This window comes from Berghia stephanieae, chromosome 5 (assembly GCF_034508935.2).
Source record: "Berghia stephanieae isolate SIO BIC M18660-M18661 chromosome 5, UCSD_Bste_1.3, whole genome shotgun sequence".
Taxonomy (NCBI): domain Eukaryota; kingdom Metazoa; phylum Mollusca; class Gastropoda; order Nudibranchia; family Aeolidiidae; genus Berghia; species Berghia stephanieae.
In genome coordinates this window covers 15715999-15735249 of record NC_088364.1, presented here as the reverse complement: position 1 = coordinate 15735249, position 19251 = coordinate 15715999, and the positions used below count along the sequence as shown (strand labels likewise).

Below are 19251 nucleotides of genomic sequence, written 5' to 3'. Positions count from 1 at the left end.
TGTTTTGGTTTATTTGTTTTTTTTAACTTCCCCTAGTATTGCTTCCCTTCAAATTACATAAGCATGGATATATCGGAACTCTGCTACAATGAAGATATTTTACTAGTCCCACTATCCCCGTTGTATCCAATTTCCACTATATAGAATGATGATTTACAAGAAAATTTTTTTTTAAATAATCCTCAATCTCACAAAAATGTTTGTCTCCCTCTCAACAAAAGACTCAATGTGGGACTACAGAGCAAGAAGTTTGTTTTGTTTTTGAGGGTTTTACAGCGCTTGCACTTGCAACACATCGAGGTCATATCACTGCCAGCAAAAAGGAAGAAAATGGGACCAGGACAAAACCAAGTAATCTAATTCCAAGACAAAGACAGAAAGCAAGTTGGAAACATATATAGGGGGATAGAAGACACAGTAAGTGCCTCCCTGCCCACTATGGGAGGCCAGGAACCCCACCCAGCCAGATCAAGAAGACAAATCTACAAGAAAGAAAAAAATTATATTGGAAAGAGAAATGTAAGCCAGGGTGTAGAATCCACCTTCCCAAAAGGCCAATATTCAACATATTATTTGGAAAAAAAAAATAATCTCCAGATATTTGAACTGTATTTGGTTATTTTAAATAAATAAATAAATAAATGACAACACACCCCATGTTGTTTCAGAAACACTTTCTACCAATGGAAAATAATAATAAATAATTTTTAAAAAATTATTTAATTACTTTTCTCTCGTGTTCAAAGTGAATGGAATTAAAAAAGGTTTTTCCAGTTGTCCATTCACCTAAACACAAAAGCTAAAAAATCTGTTGGTCTAATGGAACATGAGTATTTACAAGTAATGATTATTATGTACACATTATGTAACACTTTTAATTCTTGTTGACATTTGCCTGTCAACAAAAAAATAATCATACACTGCAGTCTGCTAAAAAAAAAACTCCTGGGGACCAGAAAAAAAGTTTATGTTATCCAAAACTCAAGGGGAACAAACTTTCAGTGACACAAACATAAGTTTAATCTATTAGCTATAATCCTTTAATTCATCCATATCTCCAGAAAGACAGCCAAGCTTCCTGTTCACCTTGGCTAAACTAAACTAAGAGTGACTCTTTTTTTTTAATACTATTATTTGTCGTTAGAGCCATCATTCCTATGCAACAGGCATGTGATGATCTAAATGCTTGGAAAGGCAGTTGAGAGGCTATCATCACTTGTCCCCTAGCCTAAGATAATTGCCAGTCATCTTGTTCCTATTACCGTTTGACAAACCCTTGAAACTAGCCTAGTGAAGGTCAAGTGGAGGGGGGGGGGGGGGTAGCAACTACTACGCAGTGGAGATGTGCATGGCGGCTTGGATGGGGGGAAGGGCATGATAGACAAAGGCTTTGGCCCACATACCCATTGTACCTAGTGTGCTATGACAAAGGCACATACCATGCTTGTGTATTCCAGTGAATCTTTGCACACAATGTATTGCGTGATGAGAGACTAAAAGATAGGAGATAGAGGTGGGGGAGGGGGTGATTGAGAGACTCCCTACCTATCCCAGTCCCAGTTGTACAGATCCTAACTGATGAGTTGTACAGAGATGCCAACTTTAAATTTGGCTTACAGGAGTTTCAGCCACCACTCGTAGGAATTTCAACGCCGAAAGAGGAATTTCCGCTCACAAAAAAAAAAAGGAATTGGAACGATATTTGGCATTGTGCTTACATATTGTATAGTTCTAAATAGATAACTGATTAGAATTACAGTGTATATTATGATACATAAACACATTGCAAATTACAATCCCAAAGTTTCCTTATTTCAAATGAAGTAAAGCGCCAAAACCTAACGGTAGAGATTGTAGTACTGGTGGTAGTGAGGATGATGTGGTGTTGGTGGTTGTAGTGTTGTAGTAATAGTGGTAGAGATGATGAAGATGTGATAGTGGCTGATGTTGTAGTTGTAGTGGTAGTGATGATGATATGGTGGTGGTGGTGGTGGTTGAGGTAGTAGTTGTAGTGATGATGATATGGTGGTGGTGCTGGTTGAAGTAGTAGTTGTAGTGATGATGTGGTGGTGGTATAGTGGTTGTAGTAGTTGTGGTCGTGATGATAATGATGTGGTGGTGGTTGTAGTAGTGGTGGTAGTGATGTTGATGTGGTGGTGGTGGTGGTGGTGGTTGTAGTACACATGGTAGTGACGATGATGTGGTAGTGGTGGTTGTAGTAGTAATGGTAATATGATGGGTTGTATAGTAGTCGTGGTAGTGATGATAATTGTGGGTGGTTGTATAGTACTGTCGTGATGATGATGTGTGCGGTGTTGTAGTAGTAGTGTAGTGATGATGATATGTAGTGGTTGTTGTTGTAGTGGTGTAGTGATGAAGATGAGGTGATGGTAGTATTAGTAGTATTGTAGTGATGATGATGTGTGGTGGTTGTTGTAGTGGTGGTAGTGATGATATGTGTGGTGGTTGTAGTAGTATTAGTGGTAGTGATGATGATGTGTGGTGGTGGTTGTAGTAGTATTAGTGTAGTGATGATGTTGGTGGTGGTGGTTTAGTATAGTGGTAGTGATGATGTGTGTGGTGTTGTAGTAGTAGTGTAGTGATGATGTGGTGTGTTGTAGTGTATGAGTGTTTGGTGGTTGATGATGTGGTGGTGTGGTGGTGTAGTATAGTGGTAGTGATGATGTGGTTGTGTGGTTGTAGTAGTAATGGTAGTGATGATGTTGTAGTGTGGTTGTAGTAGTAGTGTATGATGATAATGTGTGTGGTGTTGTAGTAGTACTGGTCGTGATGATGATGTGGTGCTGGTGGTTGTAGTAGTAGTGGTAGTGATGATGAATTGTAGTGTTGTTGTTGTAGTATAGTAGTAGCATTAGCAGTAGTGATGATGATGATGATGATGATGTGGTGGTTGTAGTAGCATGGTAGTGATGATGATAGTGGTGGTGGTGTTGTAGTTGTAGTAATGAAGATGAGGTGATGGTAGTAGTTGTAGTAGTATTGGTAGTGATGATGATGTGGTGGTGGTTGTTGTAGTGGTGTAGTGATGATGATGGTGGTGTTGTAGTAGTATTAGTGGTAGTGATGATGATGTTGTGTGGTGTTGTAGTAGTATTAGTGGTAGTGATGATGTGGTGGTGGTGTGTGTAGTAGTAGTGTAGTGATGATGTGGTGTGGTTGTAGTAGTATGGTAGTGATGATGTGGTGGTGGTTGTAGTAGTAGTGTAGTGATGATGTGGTTGTGGTGGTTGTAGTAGTAGTGGTAGTGATGATGTGGTGGTGGTGGTGGTTGTAGTAGTAGTGGTAGTGATGATGTGGTTGTGGTGTTGTAGTAGTAATGGTAGTGATGATGTTGTAGTGGTGGTTGTAGTAGTAGTGGTAGTGATGATAATGTGGTGGTGGTGGTTGTAGTAGTACTGTCGTGATGATGATGTGGTGCTGGTGGTTGTAGTAGTAGTGGTAGTGATGATGATATTGTAGTGGTTGTTGTTGTAGTATAGTAGTAGCATTAGCAGTAGTAGTAGTAGTAGTGATGATGATGATGATGATGATGATGTGGTGGTTGTAGTAGCAGTGGTAGTGATGATGATGATGTGTGGTGGTGGTTGTAGTTGTAGTAATGAAGATGAGGTGATGGTAGTAGTTGTAGTAGTATTGGTAGTGATGATGATGTGGTGGTGATGGTGGTTGTAGTAGTGGTGGTAGTGATGATGATGTGGTGTGTGGTTGTAGTAGTGTGGTAGTGATGATGTGTGGTGGTGGTTGTAGTTGTGGGTAGTGATGATGATGTGGTGGTGGTTGTAGTAGTAGTATTAGTGGTAGTGATGATGATGTAGTGGTGGTTGTAGTGGTGGTAGTGATGATGATGGTGGTGGTGTTGTAGTAGTATTAGTGATGATGATGTGGTGGTGTTGTAGTAGTATTAGTGGTAGTGATGATGATGTTGTGGTGGGTTGTAGTAGTGGTGGTAGTGATGATGATGTGGTGGTGGTTGTAGTGTGGTGTATGATGATGTGGTGGTGTAGTAGTGGTGGTAGTGATGATGATGTGGTGTGGTTGTAGTAGTATTAGTGGTAGTGATGATGATGTTGTGGTGGTGGTGTAGTAGTATTAGTGGTATGATGATGTGTGGTGGTGGTGGTGGTGTTGTAGTAGTAGTGGTAGTGATGATGGTTGTGGTGGTTGTAGTAGTAGTGTAGTGATGATGTGGTGGTGGTTGTAGTAGTAGTGGTAGTGATGATGTGAAGCTGGTGGTTGTAGTAGTAGTGGTAGTGATGATGTGGTGGTGGTTGCAGTAGTAGTGGTGGTGATGATGGTTGTAATACTAGTGGTAATGATGATGATGTGGTGGATGAAGGGAGGGGGGTATCCTTGGAACAAATTGACCTCACCGGAATTTGACGGAAGTTGCCCGGAGCCCGGAATTTTTTGCTCCAGACCGGAGTTTTTTCCGGTGAAACCAGAGTTTTGGCATCACTGAGTTGTATCTTATCCAGACTAGCTCACAGACGGAGTTTATCTTAAATGTTTTAAATTACTCACGATTTAGAGCTGAAAAATTGGAACCAGCCTCAGAGTTTATTTTAAGCGAGTTTATCTTAAGCAGACTGCAGTGTAAACAAAAAAAAGTAAGATACCAATTAAGGGTTAGCTGATGATACAAGTTTTCCTACAATTAATAGGAGGTGAATCACAGGGGTTTAAGTATTTGGCCTTTTTGTGTTTGTCTCTGTGTACAAAACTGAGCATCCTGGCCCTCGTCTTGTTGGTGAGGGCGTACGACTTGAGATGAGATTTGACTGGAGTTGGGAGGGGAAGCTGTTCGATGCCATAAATTGTGGTGCAGGAAACGACTGTCCTGCATGCCAACTCATGAAGACTGAGCACTATTTGGGATGATAAAATATTTTAAAAATGTTATTGGATTGAATCTCAATTTAAAGGTGTACAAAATATAATATTAATGAATGTAGAGGTAGTAATGAGCTGAATAAGCCTAGCAAAGTGATACAAAATACAAAGGAAAAATGAATGCAGAGAGTATTAGACTTTTTAATTGACCTCATTTTTAAATGGTGAAAACAAACAAACGAGTCAGCAATTTATCCCCTCTGATCCTTCACTTTCTAACCAGTCAACAGAAGTCGTAAAATCTTGTCAACAAATAAGTATTGATAATAGGTTAAAAGATTGACTTTTCTAGAATAGCTGATGATTCTTTTTGAACAACAACAACAACAACAACAACAACAACAACAACAACAACAACAACAACACAACCAACACAACCAACACCAACAACACAACAAACAACACCAACACCAACAACAACCAACAACAACAACAACAACAACAGACAACAACACAGACAACAGACACAGACAGACAGACAACAACAGACAGACAGAACAGACAGACAGAACAGACAACAACAGACAACAGACAGACAGACAGACAGACAGACAACAAGACAGACAGAAACAGACAACAACAACAGAAACAACAACAGACAACAACAACAGACAGACAGACAGACAGACAACAGACAGACAGACAACAGACAGACAAGACAGACAGACAGACAGACAGACAGACAGAAGACAGACAGACAGACAGAACAGACAGACAGACAGACAGACAACAGACAGACAGACAGACAGACAGAAGAGCAGAAGACAGACAGACAGACAGACAGACAGACAGACAGACAGACAGACAGACAGACAGACAGACGACAGACAGACAGACAGAAGACAGACAGCAACAGACAGACAGACAGACAGACAGACAGACAGACAACAGACAGACAACAACGACAGACAAGACAGACAGACAGCAACAGACAGACAGACAGACAGACACAGACAGACAGACAGACAAGACAGACAGACAGACAGACAACACAACAGACAGACAGACAGACAGACAGACAGACAACAGACAGACAGACAGACAGACCAGACAGACAGACGACAGCACAGACGACAGACAGACAGACAGAAGACAGACAGACAGACAGACAGACAGCACAGACAGAAGACAGGACAGAAAAGACAGACAGACAGACGAAGACAGACAGACAGACAGAAGACAGTACACAGACTAGACAGACAGACATGAAGACAGCAGACAGAAGACAGACAGACAGAACAGAAACGACAGACAGACAGACAGACAGACAGACAGACAGACAGACAGACAGACGACACAGACAACAGACAGACAGACAGAACAGACAGACAGAAGACAGACAGACACAGACGACAGAGACAGACAAAGGAGAGAAGAGAAGAGAAGAGAAGAGAAGAAGAGAGAGAAGAAGAAGAGAGAGAGAGAGAGAGAAGAGAAGAGAGAGAGAGAGAGAGAAGAGAGAGAGAAGAGGAGAGAGAGGAGAGGAGAGAGAGAGAGAGAGGAGAGAGAGAAGAGGAGAGAGAGAGAGAGAGAGAGAAGGAGAGAGAGAGAGAGAGAGAGAGAGAGAGAGAGAGAGAGAGAGAGAGAGAGAGAGAGAGAGAGAGAGAGAGAGGAGAGAGAGAGAGAGAGAGGAGAGAGAGAGAGAGAGGAGAGAGGAGAGGAGAGGAGAGAGGAGAGAGAGAGAGAGAGGAGAGAGGAGGAGGAGAGAGAGGAGAGAGAGAAGAGAGAGAGAGAGGAGAGAGAGAGAGAGAGAGAGAGAGAGAGAGGAGAGAGAGAGAGGAGAGAGAGAGAGAGAGAGAGAGAGAGAGAGAAGAGAGAGAGAGAGAGATATATATATATATATATATTTGGATCATTAGAAAACATATATGGAATATCTTGTACTGTTGCAAATTGTCATCTATTGAATTGAAGACCACTCTCCCAGATATTTTATCTCAAAACTTTCTCATAATCATAACTGACAACATCATGACATCATCACAGCATTGTCACTGCCACAACCACCACCACTCACTTCTACCACCACCGCCACACGCTTCATCATCATCACCACCACCACCACTAGAGCACCATCGCTACACAACCACACTTCTTCAACTGACACTAGCATCAATACTACAACATGTTAAGGGTCTTTTGGTCATTTCTTTGAGTGTTTCGAAAGCAATTTCCTTTGATATTTTACAATTTCTGAGCCTTATGCTAATTTTAAATGGCCATTAAGTTTTAGTTTCGCGATAAATCGATAATTTTGTATTCACTAGAGATTGCTTGAATGATGGAGATCAGAGTTTATTTTGATTTGGGATTGATGTTAGCTTTTATATAAATTTTGAAACAATACACAGACGTGAAAACAATGACAGATCAGCCTCTTCACGCTAGAGCGCAACAAAAGAAAACTAGGCGGCTGAAAAGATCCCACTTTATTGAAAGAGCCCAGCAAATTGAAAAAGATCACGAACTTGACGGAATAATGACCCAAAAATGCAAAGCAAATATCAGAGTACCAATTTGGAAAAGGCAAAATCACTTGAAAATCAAGACTTCCGTTGGTGACATTTCAACAAAACAAAAACACGGTGAAGAAATCAAGAAGTCTGTACAGAAGTGCATAGATCAAAACTACCCTGAAAAAAAATGGACAAGAATCTATACCGATGGTTCATGCAATAAAGAACACACATGCGGGGGCCTGGGAGTGCACATCGAGTACACAAATGGTCAACAAAAGGAGATCAGCAAACCGACTGGTACTCGCACTTCAATCTACAAGTCAGAGGCAGATGCAATCCATGAAGCTGTTAAGCAAATCCTCTCAGAAAATGAAAAACCAAGACACATCGTGATTTTAACAGATGCTAAGAAAATTCTGGAGGATATAATGATGTCCTTTGCGGATGATATAGACGCCTTGGTGGAAGACCTCATGAAGCTAAGCAAGTTTACCAACATGGTACTGCAGTGGATTCCAGGACACTGTGGGATACTTGGAAATCAGATTGCTGACCAACTGGCAAAGGCAGGCAGTCGCATGCAGCAACCCTCCTCAATGTACTCAACAGGAGAAATTAACAAAATGGCCAAATTTATCCAGTCTCAGAGATGGAGAGAGAAGCACCCAGAATACAACATGAATGACCCAATCAAGGTGCTCGACAGAAAGGAACAGGTCATCATCTTCAGACTGAGAACTGGACACAACCAGTTAAAGGAACATATGTGGAGGATGTCCAGAGCAGGTGCCTCTGGACAATGTGACTGCGGACTTGAAAATGAAAATGGACATCATGTCCTAATGGAATGTCCAAAGTACAACCAATTGAGAAGGAACTTCTGGCCTGACCCAACCCCATACTCAAAGAAGCTGTACGGCAGTGAGGACGACCTCAGGACCACTGTGGGCTTCATTCACCAGACTGGACTGACCATGTGACGTGACGGGAACGAAGAAGAAGAAGAAGATATAAATTTTTGTATAGTGCGCACTTTTTTTCCACATGTGCGAACAAAATACACTTTTTTGATAAAAAAACACTTTTTAGGGTCATGGAATACACTTTTCATCCTGGGAAGGTTGGCAGGTTTGTTATTATATGATATTAGTATGTTGTGAAGAAGGTCAATAATCATTCCTTGTTGTCCCATTAAGACTGGATCAAAATGGAAAATGATGGGGGGGGGGGGTGTTGATTTTTATTTTTTTAGTTTGCAATAACTCAGTTCTACACTACTCATTTATCTAAGAAAGATTTTGTGCATATCTCAAATCTAGTCACTGTACTTTAAAATGTGTCTCTCAAGAATGATAAATCCTTTTGGTGTTTAGTTACATGGCATCAAAGTTGGAACATTTTCTAACATCAACTAGAAAACAGAAAAATTCTAAGTTCTAAGTTATTGAAAAATGAATTTGCCCTCAGTTTCTTATTTATGTATGGATTTTTTTTAATTCAAAAAGTGTATTCCATGACTATCAGAATACTTCATGAATATCATGAATATTTATAAAATGTCTCTTGTGGTACATAGTACTAGTGGTGAAGCGATTGATGATGTGGTGGTGACGGTTGAAATCGTAGTGGTAGTGATGATGATGATGTGGTGGTTGAGATTGTAGTTGTGGTAGCTGTGATGATGACGATGTAGTGGTGGTGATAGTAGTATGGTAGTGGTGGTAGTGATGTAGCAATGACTATGAAAAATGTTTTTTTCTCTTTTTGAGGAAAATTTTTGTCTAAAATCAAAGCCATATCTCCACTGAGTAAAAATGTTTTTGAATTTTGAAAATCCATTCATAAATAAACAAGTTATGCAGTTTCAAAGGTGTCATTTATTTGGATGACCCGCAAAGAGGAAAAAAACGCGAAAATATGGGACGCTTTTTCGGCATTTTTTTTCGACCTGTGGTTGTATCTTGCGTAATAAGTGTGAAACTTGAAGAGCAAATTAGGATGGTGTTTTGTAAAATACGGGAAAAGTACTCGTCATATTCATATGAAATTTTACAACCAAAAAGAAGAAATGTTCATGTATTACCTTGTCAACGACAAAACCTCCACGCCCGGTAGTTTTAGAAATATTTTACTCCAAAGAGTAAAAATCTATTTTTAACGGTCTTCTGGTAATCGCACGAGTTTAGTCGCTTGACATAATCTAAAATGACCCTTTTTCTGTGTGCCAACTTTCAGTCATATTCATCAATAAACAGCGTCGTAATCAATTTTTTAAAATAGCATATACGAAACGGCTTCGTCCCATATTTTGACGCGAATTTGGGCACTTCGTAAGCGAAAAAGAGGCCCAAAGATTTGTGCGGGATAGTCATTGCTAAGTGATGATAATGATGTGATTGTTGTTGCAAAGTGGTGGAAGTGAAGATGATGTGGTGGTGGTTGTAGTAATGATGATAGTGAATGTGATGTGGTTGTAGTGGTTACAGTGAAGATGATATCAACGTGGTTGTGACAACAATGTGGTGAAGGCTTTCTTTGGACCCAGAAGACCTCATCAAAACTTGACCAAAGTTATCCTTAACTTAGAATTTTTTTTACTCCTGACTAAAATTTTTTCTTTCAAGTGAAACTTGAGTTTTGGCACCTCTGTTAAAGCGTGGTAAAAAAAGCCACTGATAAGTGTTTTATCAGAGTGACACTCATTTTCATCTATTAAATTACTAACCTTTATTGAAGCCCCACGGCTTGCTGATGCCATTTCTTTTCAATGCCAGACGAGATAACTCTGCAAATGATTCGGTCACATTAAAGTCACAGAGTGGGCTAACTTCGAAAAATGCCATGTTATTTTTCTCAGCATAAAGTTCAGCTGATGCCTCACTAATCTGACGACGAAAAGCGAGATGAAGACGATTGCCTACCAAAATTTTCGGGACACCTGGGGCATGCTGAAATACAAAGAAATGCGAACTGATTAAGGACTTTTCAGCCATTTAAGGGTGCATTGGACTTTGCTTTAATTTGACATAACTTACTTTTTTCAACAGGAGAGTAATGCTGTTAATACTCTTATCGAAAGTGGCTAGCTTCATACAACCCAAATTTTTTAAAGAGATTTGACAGGTTCCAGAAATAGCAGTTTCAATTTTGTACAATTGAGTTTTGTATAATAAAATACACTGATTTCAATTGTTATAGATGTCTGTGATTGTTGGATGAACATCTATCATTTATTATTATAATTTGTCAATTCAAAAACTGTTAATTGATATGAGAAGTCATTGGGTAGTCGCATCTATCAGCTAATGGATTTCCCAATTTTTCTGAGACTTATTTCAACTGTTTTGTTTTTCTAATGTTTAAAAAGACTACAAAACATTATTATTATTTTTATCAACACTGTATTTTAAACTTTATCTTAAAGGGAAAATTCACATGAAATATGTTTCGATACATATTTTAAATATTATTTTTTCAATGTCTGAAAATCAAGATCATGAGCAAATTATTAAAATAAAACTAGGCATGGGCTAATGAATAGACCATGTTTATATATAATTTAGACATTTTTAAATGTTTTGAAATACAAATATGATATTGATAATCTAATAGATTTGTTAAAAATTTAATTATAATTAAAAGAATTTTTTTTTGGCAATTTTGTCAATGAATATCTCCTGTACCTCTAGCCCATTTCTTCAACACTGACCCTGTCCCCTCATTGTTCCTTGTAGATAAACATGACTTGTTTGTGATCATTTTGTGATGAGAATTAGACAAAGAAACGCGTCAACATTGATTGGGATGAATTTCAAGTTGAAGGTACTTTATTTCAATTATGTGAATCATTATAATTATGTACCAAATACAATTTTAAAAAGTCGATGGCAATTTGAATGTGGAGTATAATTTTGAGTAAATATGAGTACCAACATTTATTGTTTTTGTTTCAATTATGTGCTTAATTTCCTCCAAATTACATCCCGTGATGACTAAATAAAGTTCAAGTGCCTTTTTAGCAAATAATATAAGAAAAAATGAAAAATTTAATAACATATTTAAGAAGCAAAAAACTCCAAAAGATATTGAACTTCAACATGTTGGTATTTTTCCAGAAATTTGAATCTGAGCAGACTTATTGCTGTTTCCTGGGCAGGTTTAGAGAGGCATTAAATGTTTGTTATAAACTAATGTAGTGTGCTTAATTCCCCAATGTTATAACTTCATTACAAAATATTATTAATGTGAACAAATTTTAAAAAATATGTTCAAATAAGGCATGGGATGAAGATTTAAAGACTGTGTTGGTATAGGTAATGACCAAGACATTCTGAATAGGTATTCATCAGTGGCGTTACACATAAGTTTTGATACACTGATGACTGGGCTTGAAGAGATATTCTCAGTTTTTTGTGGGACAAATTTATATTAATTGATAGTTGCTTATGAGAGATTTTTGGACATAGTAAATTACTTAAAGAAATATATTTTTGTTTTTATGATTTAATTTGGTTTACACTTTATATTTCAAACCTGTATTATTAAGTTTTGAAATGAATCATCATGAAAATAAAACAAGGCAATTTTATGGTAAGTACAAGTACAATGCAAAATAATACTGAAAATGTATTCTACCCAGCAAAATCATTGACTCCTTACTTTCAATCAAGATTTCAATACAAACCTCATCAATTTCTTTGATCCATCGGTCTATGCCATCAAATGACCATTTATTTGTTATGTCATAAACCAGCAGGATACCCTGAATGGTAAAAAAAAAATGTAAAAAATGATTTACAGTACAGTAAATTTCACAACACCAAATTTTTTATCAAAATATCCACACAAAATGTTGTACACTATGACAAATTAAATTTAGAAAAAAAACGCCTACCCTTTTACAAAAAGTGGACTTCTTGTGCAAATCTTTTACATTTACCTTTAAACGTATAAAATTTCATACACCAAAACTTTAGAAAATATGCAAACATCACTGCCCATGGTTAAATCTCTCAACAAACCTGTAATAATTGCTTTCTTATTTTATCTGAACTTAAAGAAAAATCTTGCTTAACTCACTCAACCATAAAACTAATTATATCAGTATGCCCAAACCGCTGTTCATTACTAAAAACCAATATTACCTTATGGCATTTTCTTTTGAATTTGAAATAAAATCTAAGAACAAGTTGATCAAAGTTGACATACTCTAAAGAAAGGTGAACTATTATTCTTCATTAACAGATTATAGTTTGGACAAAAGGTTCTTTAATGACACATAATTAATTCGGCCGTGGCTACTTTTATCCATTATTTTTTACATTTTTCTAAGTATATTTATTGAATTTTGAAAAGTACCCAAAATCTCTAGGGTGAGTGTGCGACACAGAGGTAGCGAGGCAGGGTTATTACTATGTGTTTTGGTAAAACAACTCAGGTGACTGTTCATCAGTATTGATGAATAAGAGTATGTGAAATGGGCATATGCTTAACATTCATTTGTACTCATTTAAGAATGGTTTTCAACTTTCGTGTTTAATTTTTCTGATTTATATATTTACTGCTTTAGAAAGAGGCTAAGGCACAATGTTGGAAACAAACTATCTTCTTTTACATAAATGTACGCAAAAAAAATAAACTATTAGTTTAGATTATACAGTAAATGAAGTCTTGAGATGAAAATATTGTAATGTCAGTGGTTGTGGCAGTATAAGAAAAGATTCAATACGGTAGTATAATGACAGCACCGATGATCAATTTGTAGTGGTACTGGTACTGGTAGAGAATTCAAACTGGGCAGGGCTTGTTTTGATGATAGACCAACTATTTTCTAAAATGATCACTGTAGTTAATTTGAATTCATTGCAAAAGCCTTTATAATTTTTTATTTACGAAATATATAAGAATCTTACTTTTAGGGATGGAATAAGGAAATTCTTTAATGGCTTTGAATTTATTAAACTCATTATTTTCACCATGTAATATCGCACATTAGCAAGCTCATTTTGTTATTTGGTGCAATAAAACTAACTCGTTTAACAAATCCAAAGTCATTAAAGAATCCTATAATACTTTATTATTCTATTTATGAAACAGTTTTTTCTATTATTTCCCTGTCATATTATTTAGTTTAGTCAATAAATATATTTATATAGATTATGATGTATGTTATGCTTGACTTCATTATTGTGCTTAGTGCCCTGGTGAGACAGCAAACATTCTCTTTTGAAACTCTTAATTATATGTCCTAGTACATTTAAATCTCCCACTTCTGTCGAACTGACATCACATCATCAAATACTAACCTGCGCTCCTCTTGAGTACGAACGTAAAATGGTGCAAAACCGACCCTGACCAGATGTCACCCTGAAATTGAAAATTGGAAAACCGTGGACCAGAAGTCAAATGTTGAAATTGAATGCCAAAGACATAAGTTGTGCTGTGCACTACAAACAAAAGCGTAAATGGCTTGATGGAGCACTTAAGTGTGAATATAAATGGTTGTCCAATTCAGTCCTCGACAGGAGTTAGAAGTCTTGGGTCATTCCTGGTACATGATTTTTCTATGAAAATACAAGTACACAGCCTCTGTAAAACGCTTACTAATAATCTTAAGAAAATATCCATCATTAGAGATGACTAAAGATAAGGGTTGCCAATTCAGGAGGCATAAAATAGATCAACCTCTTTCTGATTCCTGAACTATTGCCATGGCCTTTTATCTCACATAAGCTATGATAAAACATGCACCTGCAGGTCATACAAAATAGTGCAACTAAATTAGTGACAAGACAAAAGAGAACGACTCACTCCCTGCCTATTCTGTATGAGCTGCATTGGCTGCCTGTTAAGGAAAGAATCATTTTAAAAATTCCTCTCATGTTGTTTTAAAAATATAAATGATGAAGCATCTGACTACATCAAAAGCATTTTAGAAATATATATACCAAATAAATATTTACAACCTTGACCGACAAAAGAAAGCTTACTCTTAGAAATATTTATAATTATAAATTGTATGGCAGCCATCCCATTACTCACACTAGGCCCCCGAACTGCTCAGATGAATAAGAGAAGAAAAACCTATTGATAGTTTTAAACCGTTGTTAAAGCACTGCTTTCTTACCACTGAGCATTACACAGTGATGAAAATGGGCAATATAAATGTAATTATTATTATATATATTATATTATTATTATTATAATTAATATGAAGATGAAGAAGAAGAAGAAGAAGAAGAAGAAGAAGAAGAAGAAGAAGAAGAAGAAGAAGAAGAAGAAGAAGAAGAAGAAGAAGAAGAAGAAGAAGAAGAAGAAGAAGAAGAAGAAAAAGAAAGAGATGAAGAAGAAGAAAAGTATGATGAATATAAATGACAATAATTATGATGGTTATAACTCATACCATAACAGTAACTTGACACGCTTGCCATCTAACAAAATAGTAGTTGTCTTGTAATCAATGCCTGTAAAAGTGAGATGGAAAGAGAGAAAGATGTGCACAAAGGTAAGTAAAGGCTGTAAATCGACTTTCAATAAAATTGAACATCATACAATGCAGCAATATAACTGTATAGATCATGACTTCAAAATAAAATATTATGTAGCAGAATGGCAGACATTTAACATAATATAATTGCTGATCTAGCTCACATTGGAATGATGAATTTCTCTTTAATCAAGCTAAATGACATCAATAAATGCAAGTTTTTGACATTTTGAACTGAAAATGTCTAACTGGCATTTCAGCTTTTTTTGTTTTAAATCAGTAGGAAACTTGTATTGTTAATAAGCAAATTAGTCTCATAGTCTACCCACCATGAAAAATTTAACTTCATACCTACCTATCTGTCAACAGTATTGGACTTTTGTTTCAAAATTTGTTCATTCTCTACTATAACCACTATTTCCGGGAAATTGACGTAGCCAGTGTGTATGTGTGTGGGGGGGGGGGGGGGGGGGGGGGGGGGGGGGGAAGTTTGATCATTTTGCGAATGGAATCTAGGTGTTGTCTGTCTCTGAACGAACACTGATCGACTGCTTCAAATTTCTTTTCCTGTCTTCCTTAGATTAAATCTAATTTATCTCTTAACATCAGGAATGCCTACCCTCAATTTCAAATTTCAGGGACATTTTACGGATTAAACCTCAAATATCAGGAACAATACGCTGGGCAATAGTAATATCTTAACAGACAGTCAAAGATCTGAAATCAAAAGCATAATATAGTTACAACGGTGCTAGAGGTAATTAGAAGTAGTTACTAATTTGCTTGCAACAAAAGGAGGATCCTCACTCACTGATATAATGTGACTTGGATAACTCACAAAATGATGACTACATAAAGAAAAAGGAGGACATTTTTCTCCAACCATTGTGATAGCGAATAGCTTATCAATATTCTCATTATATGGTTGCTGACCCTGATGATGTGGCAGTGGTGGTGGCTGTAGTAGCAGTGGTAGGGGTGATGATGTGGTGGTGGATGTTGTAGTAGCGATTGTAGAAATGATGGTGTGATAGTGGTGGTAGGAAAAATGATGTGGTGGTAGTTGGAATAATGATGTGGCGGTGTCAGTTGTAATGGTGCTGCTAGGCATAATGTGATATTGGTGGTTGTAGTAGTAGTGGTAGGGATTATGTGGTGATGGTTTGGTGGTGATAGGTTCCCCCCCATCCCCCGAAAGCTTTTTTTAGATTTGAAAAGTGATTTGCTCTGCACAGCGTACACAACGACAACAGTTTAGTTGAGACGGTATCCCGTTCCTGACACCTGCTGACCCGGTCACGGTGAGCGGTCAATCACCGAGAGGAATTTACCTAACGGGGATTGCCATTTCACTCAATTTAACAATGTTTTGTTTTATTGTCTGTTAGACACCCATATTGAATGAGTTGAAATATCACTACTTGGTATAAAAGTTTATATTTTCTACTTTTACTGTGTGTTTTTTATTTTTTCATAGTATTACTAGATTTCTCAATATAAGTTATCAATGAACGGTAACAATTGCACAAAAAATATAGCGGGTGCAACATTTCAAAAATTAGAGAAAAAAAAACGTTGCTATGGATTTGTCTGAATTTTATGTATTATAAAGACAAGATGTAAATACTTCTCCTCACAAAAAACGTATTTTTCCTCAACAAAAATATATCCGCTACGAGTATTCAAACTCGTCAGTGTAGTTTGGGGCTGGTCTTTAACTGCATTGCGTTGATGACAAATCGCATTGTATTCATATCATTGATAATGCCGGATGTTCTTTTTTTCCAATTTTGCTGTTAATAATAATAATAATAAATGGCATTTATATAGCGCTTTACCCCGTTGTCACAGGCTCTAAGCGCTTTACAGTGATATAAAACAAAACATATTACAGTGAGACAAGTGTGAAGGAAACGTGATACGAATTCAATTTAACAACAACAAAATATGAAAATAATATTGCAACATTATGACGTAAAAAGATAAAACTTTAAGCGAGATTTGAACGTTGTCAACGTTGTTTGGTGACAGGTCTCCGTGCCTTGTTCTCCAAGAAGTCTAAGTCCAAACTTATATTGAGTGATGTGTGGTATGCACTGGTACTCAAGGAGGTGTTGTTTTGGGATTATTTTGTTTGGAAAATATTTTCTGTATGTATCCGTGTAATGTTTTATTGCACTTTGAATATATTGGATTGTGTCTGCTTTGATTGATTTTGTGTGTGAAATAAAGTTGTGCACATGACTATAGGCCTTGTTTATATTGTCGAAAATGAATCCAATACTGCATGCGTCGTCAATAATGAGTGGGTCGTGGGTGCAGTTCTTTGTTTGTTGGATAATTGTAAGTGTAGACTTTTTCTTGTAAGTATTTTTGGCAGTGGTTGCCAGCCAATGAATGATCTGCTGTGGTAAGCCTGTTGTGTAATGCGGTATTCTGTCCAATTCAGAGGCAATAAGACCATCCCAGAGGGTGAGTGGCTCGTGCATGAGATTTGAAAGTCTCTCCTGCGGTTTGGAGTTTGTTGTTATATTCTACTCTGTCGATATCAAACATGCAAGTGCAACCCGTTTCAAGGTTGATTTATTTATTATTAACGTCTTGGCAATGAGCAAATACAAAGAAGCTAATGAGTCGTGTGTTCAATGTGCTTTATAATGTGTACTTTTTACACATAAATTATGAGTGTGCTCCTTGCTTGTCCAATGCCGTGTCAGTCCCATAGACTAAAAGAATGTCATAAGAATAATTTGAACATTTAAATGGTTTCTTGCGGGCACGTTTCTATTTCTGTGTTAAACAAATCATACCACATGTCCTACATAATGAATTCACTGCTTGGTTATGACTTGCAATTGTGTGGTCCATGCTGTAAGAGAAAATTCAAAATTGACTGAGCGATGTAAGCAATAATATAGTGAATTAATGAATAAAATGAGTTTTAAAACACTCTGTATTACTTCTCATATCCATGCATACATAACAGCGTACATAAAATTTGGAAAAAGAAAAACCAAATACTTCACCCAATTTGGTGAAAGAAAGGGGGGGGGGGGGGGGGGGGGCAGGAAAATTCTAACAAGCAGTTGAGCTAAGTTGAGGCCCAACACACACTGTCATTTAAAATTAAACATTAGCAAGATAATTCAAATTATGCAATTTAAAAATCAAATTAACTCATCATTATAAAAAAAAAAATATAATTAACAATAAAACCGCAGCGAAATATTACGTTTCAAGAACAAGGCTAAAGAGGTAATATCATTATTACCTGACCTACCGCGGAAAAATAATCATTACAAAATAATGAAAACTGAAGAGTAAATGAAACTTACCTCATTTCGTAGTAAAACTTGTGCCTTGTGAATCACACCAAAAAAAATTTGAAGTTTATAGCAACGTTTTTTTAGAATCCTGAGGTAATTACAAGTAATTTTATTTAAATGTTATAGAAAAATATGTGAATTTGAATCACGGCTTGTGGAATAAGTACTGGAGATATTGAAATAAAAATTGGACCGATGGAAAGAGGAGGTCTGCGAGAATTCTTTGCATTTGGGTGGAATTGCATCGTCACGAAGATCGTGAGGTTAATTGGTACGGAAATCATCCATTGGTATCACCCAATGCACGTCAAATCTACGTTCTGGGAATTGATATCGGCTGACCGCTGTTGACCCCAGTTACCTGTCGGGTGAGGTTACGTCGGCGCTCGGAACAGCGGGAAACTAAACGGTCAGATTTATAGTGCAGTTTAGACGCCGTGTCTGGCTCTACATCCAAAGAAATGCTACCAAAAAAACACTGTTGTAGTGCTATATGCTTGGTGGTGATGTGTTACATGATTGACCCCGGATTGAATATCTAACCTCTTTATATTGTGTTCTTCCTCATTATTATTATTGACCTCTCGTAAAGCCTAATAAGCCCCAAACAAAACAAAAAAACTTTTTAAAAAGGGAGAGGGTGGGGCGAGAACTAACATAGCAGGGAGACATTCCGAAAGCTCCTACATCCCCAGTATTCTTTCAATTTGTATTTTCACCGTTGATCTTATGTCAAGCGTTTTCAATCTGTCGTCATGAAGAAGCATTTTAAAAACTCTAGAACGAACTTTGATAGATTTGTGAAAGTTTAAAATTTCCTAATTTGACCATTGTTTTGATTCTGGGCCGCCATTTGGATTTGTGAAGTATTGAAAGGAAGTCCGAGGTTTTTTTGTTTTTTTTTTTTATTAGGGTTAGCTCGAGATCGGAGGATTTTTTTTCTTCTATTAATTAAGGTTAATAAGTCTTAGCAAAGGTGCTAGGGTATTTGTTAAGAGTTAGTTAAAGGTACTAGGTTTTATTATTTCTTGGGGTTAGTTGAGGGAATATTATTTGAGTTGTTTCCCTT

The 19251-nt window shown here is 37.0% G+C and overlaps 1 protein-coding gene across 1 annotated transcript in view; it reads right to left on the bottom strand.

Moving 5' to 3' along the window:
• Positions 1 to 1114: 1114 nt before the first annotated feature.
• Positions 1115 to 19251, bottom strand: part of LOC144972481 (ras-related protein Rab-40C-like) — an 18960-nt gene continuing 823 nt past the window's right edge. Inside the window, exons 2-6 of the mRNA XM_078913742.1 lie at positions 14773 to 14833; positions 13676 to 13736; positions 12055 to 12132; positions 10096 to 10318; positions 1115 to 4886 (exon numbers count right to left, since the gene is read on the bottom strand). Coding sequence (XP_078769868.1) covers positions 4648 to 4886; positions 10096 to 10318; positions 12055 to 12132; positions 13676 to 13736; positions 14773 to 14833 — 662 coding nt within the window. The 3' untranslated portion in view covers positions 1115 to 4647. The remainder of the gene's footprint in view (positions 4887 to 10095; positions 10319 to 12054; positions 12133 to 13675; positions 13737 to 14772; positions 14834 to 19251) is intronic.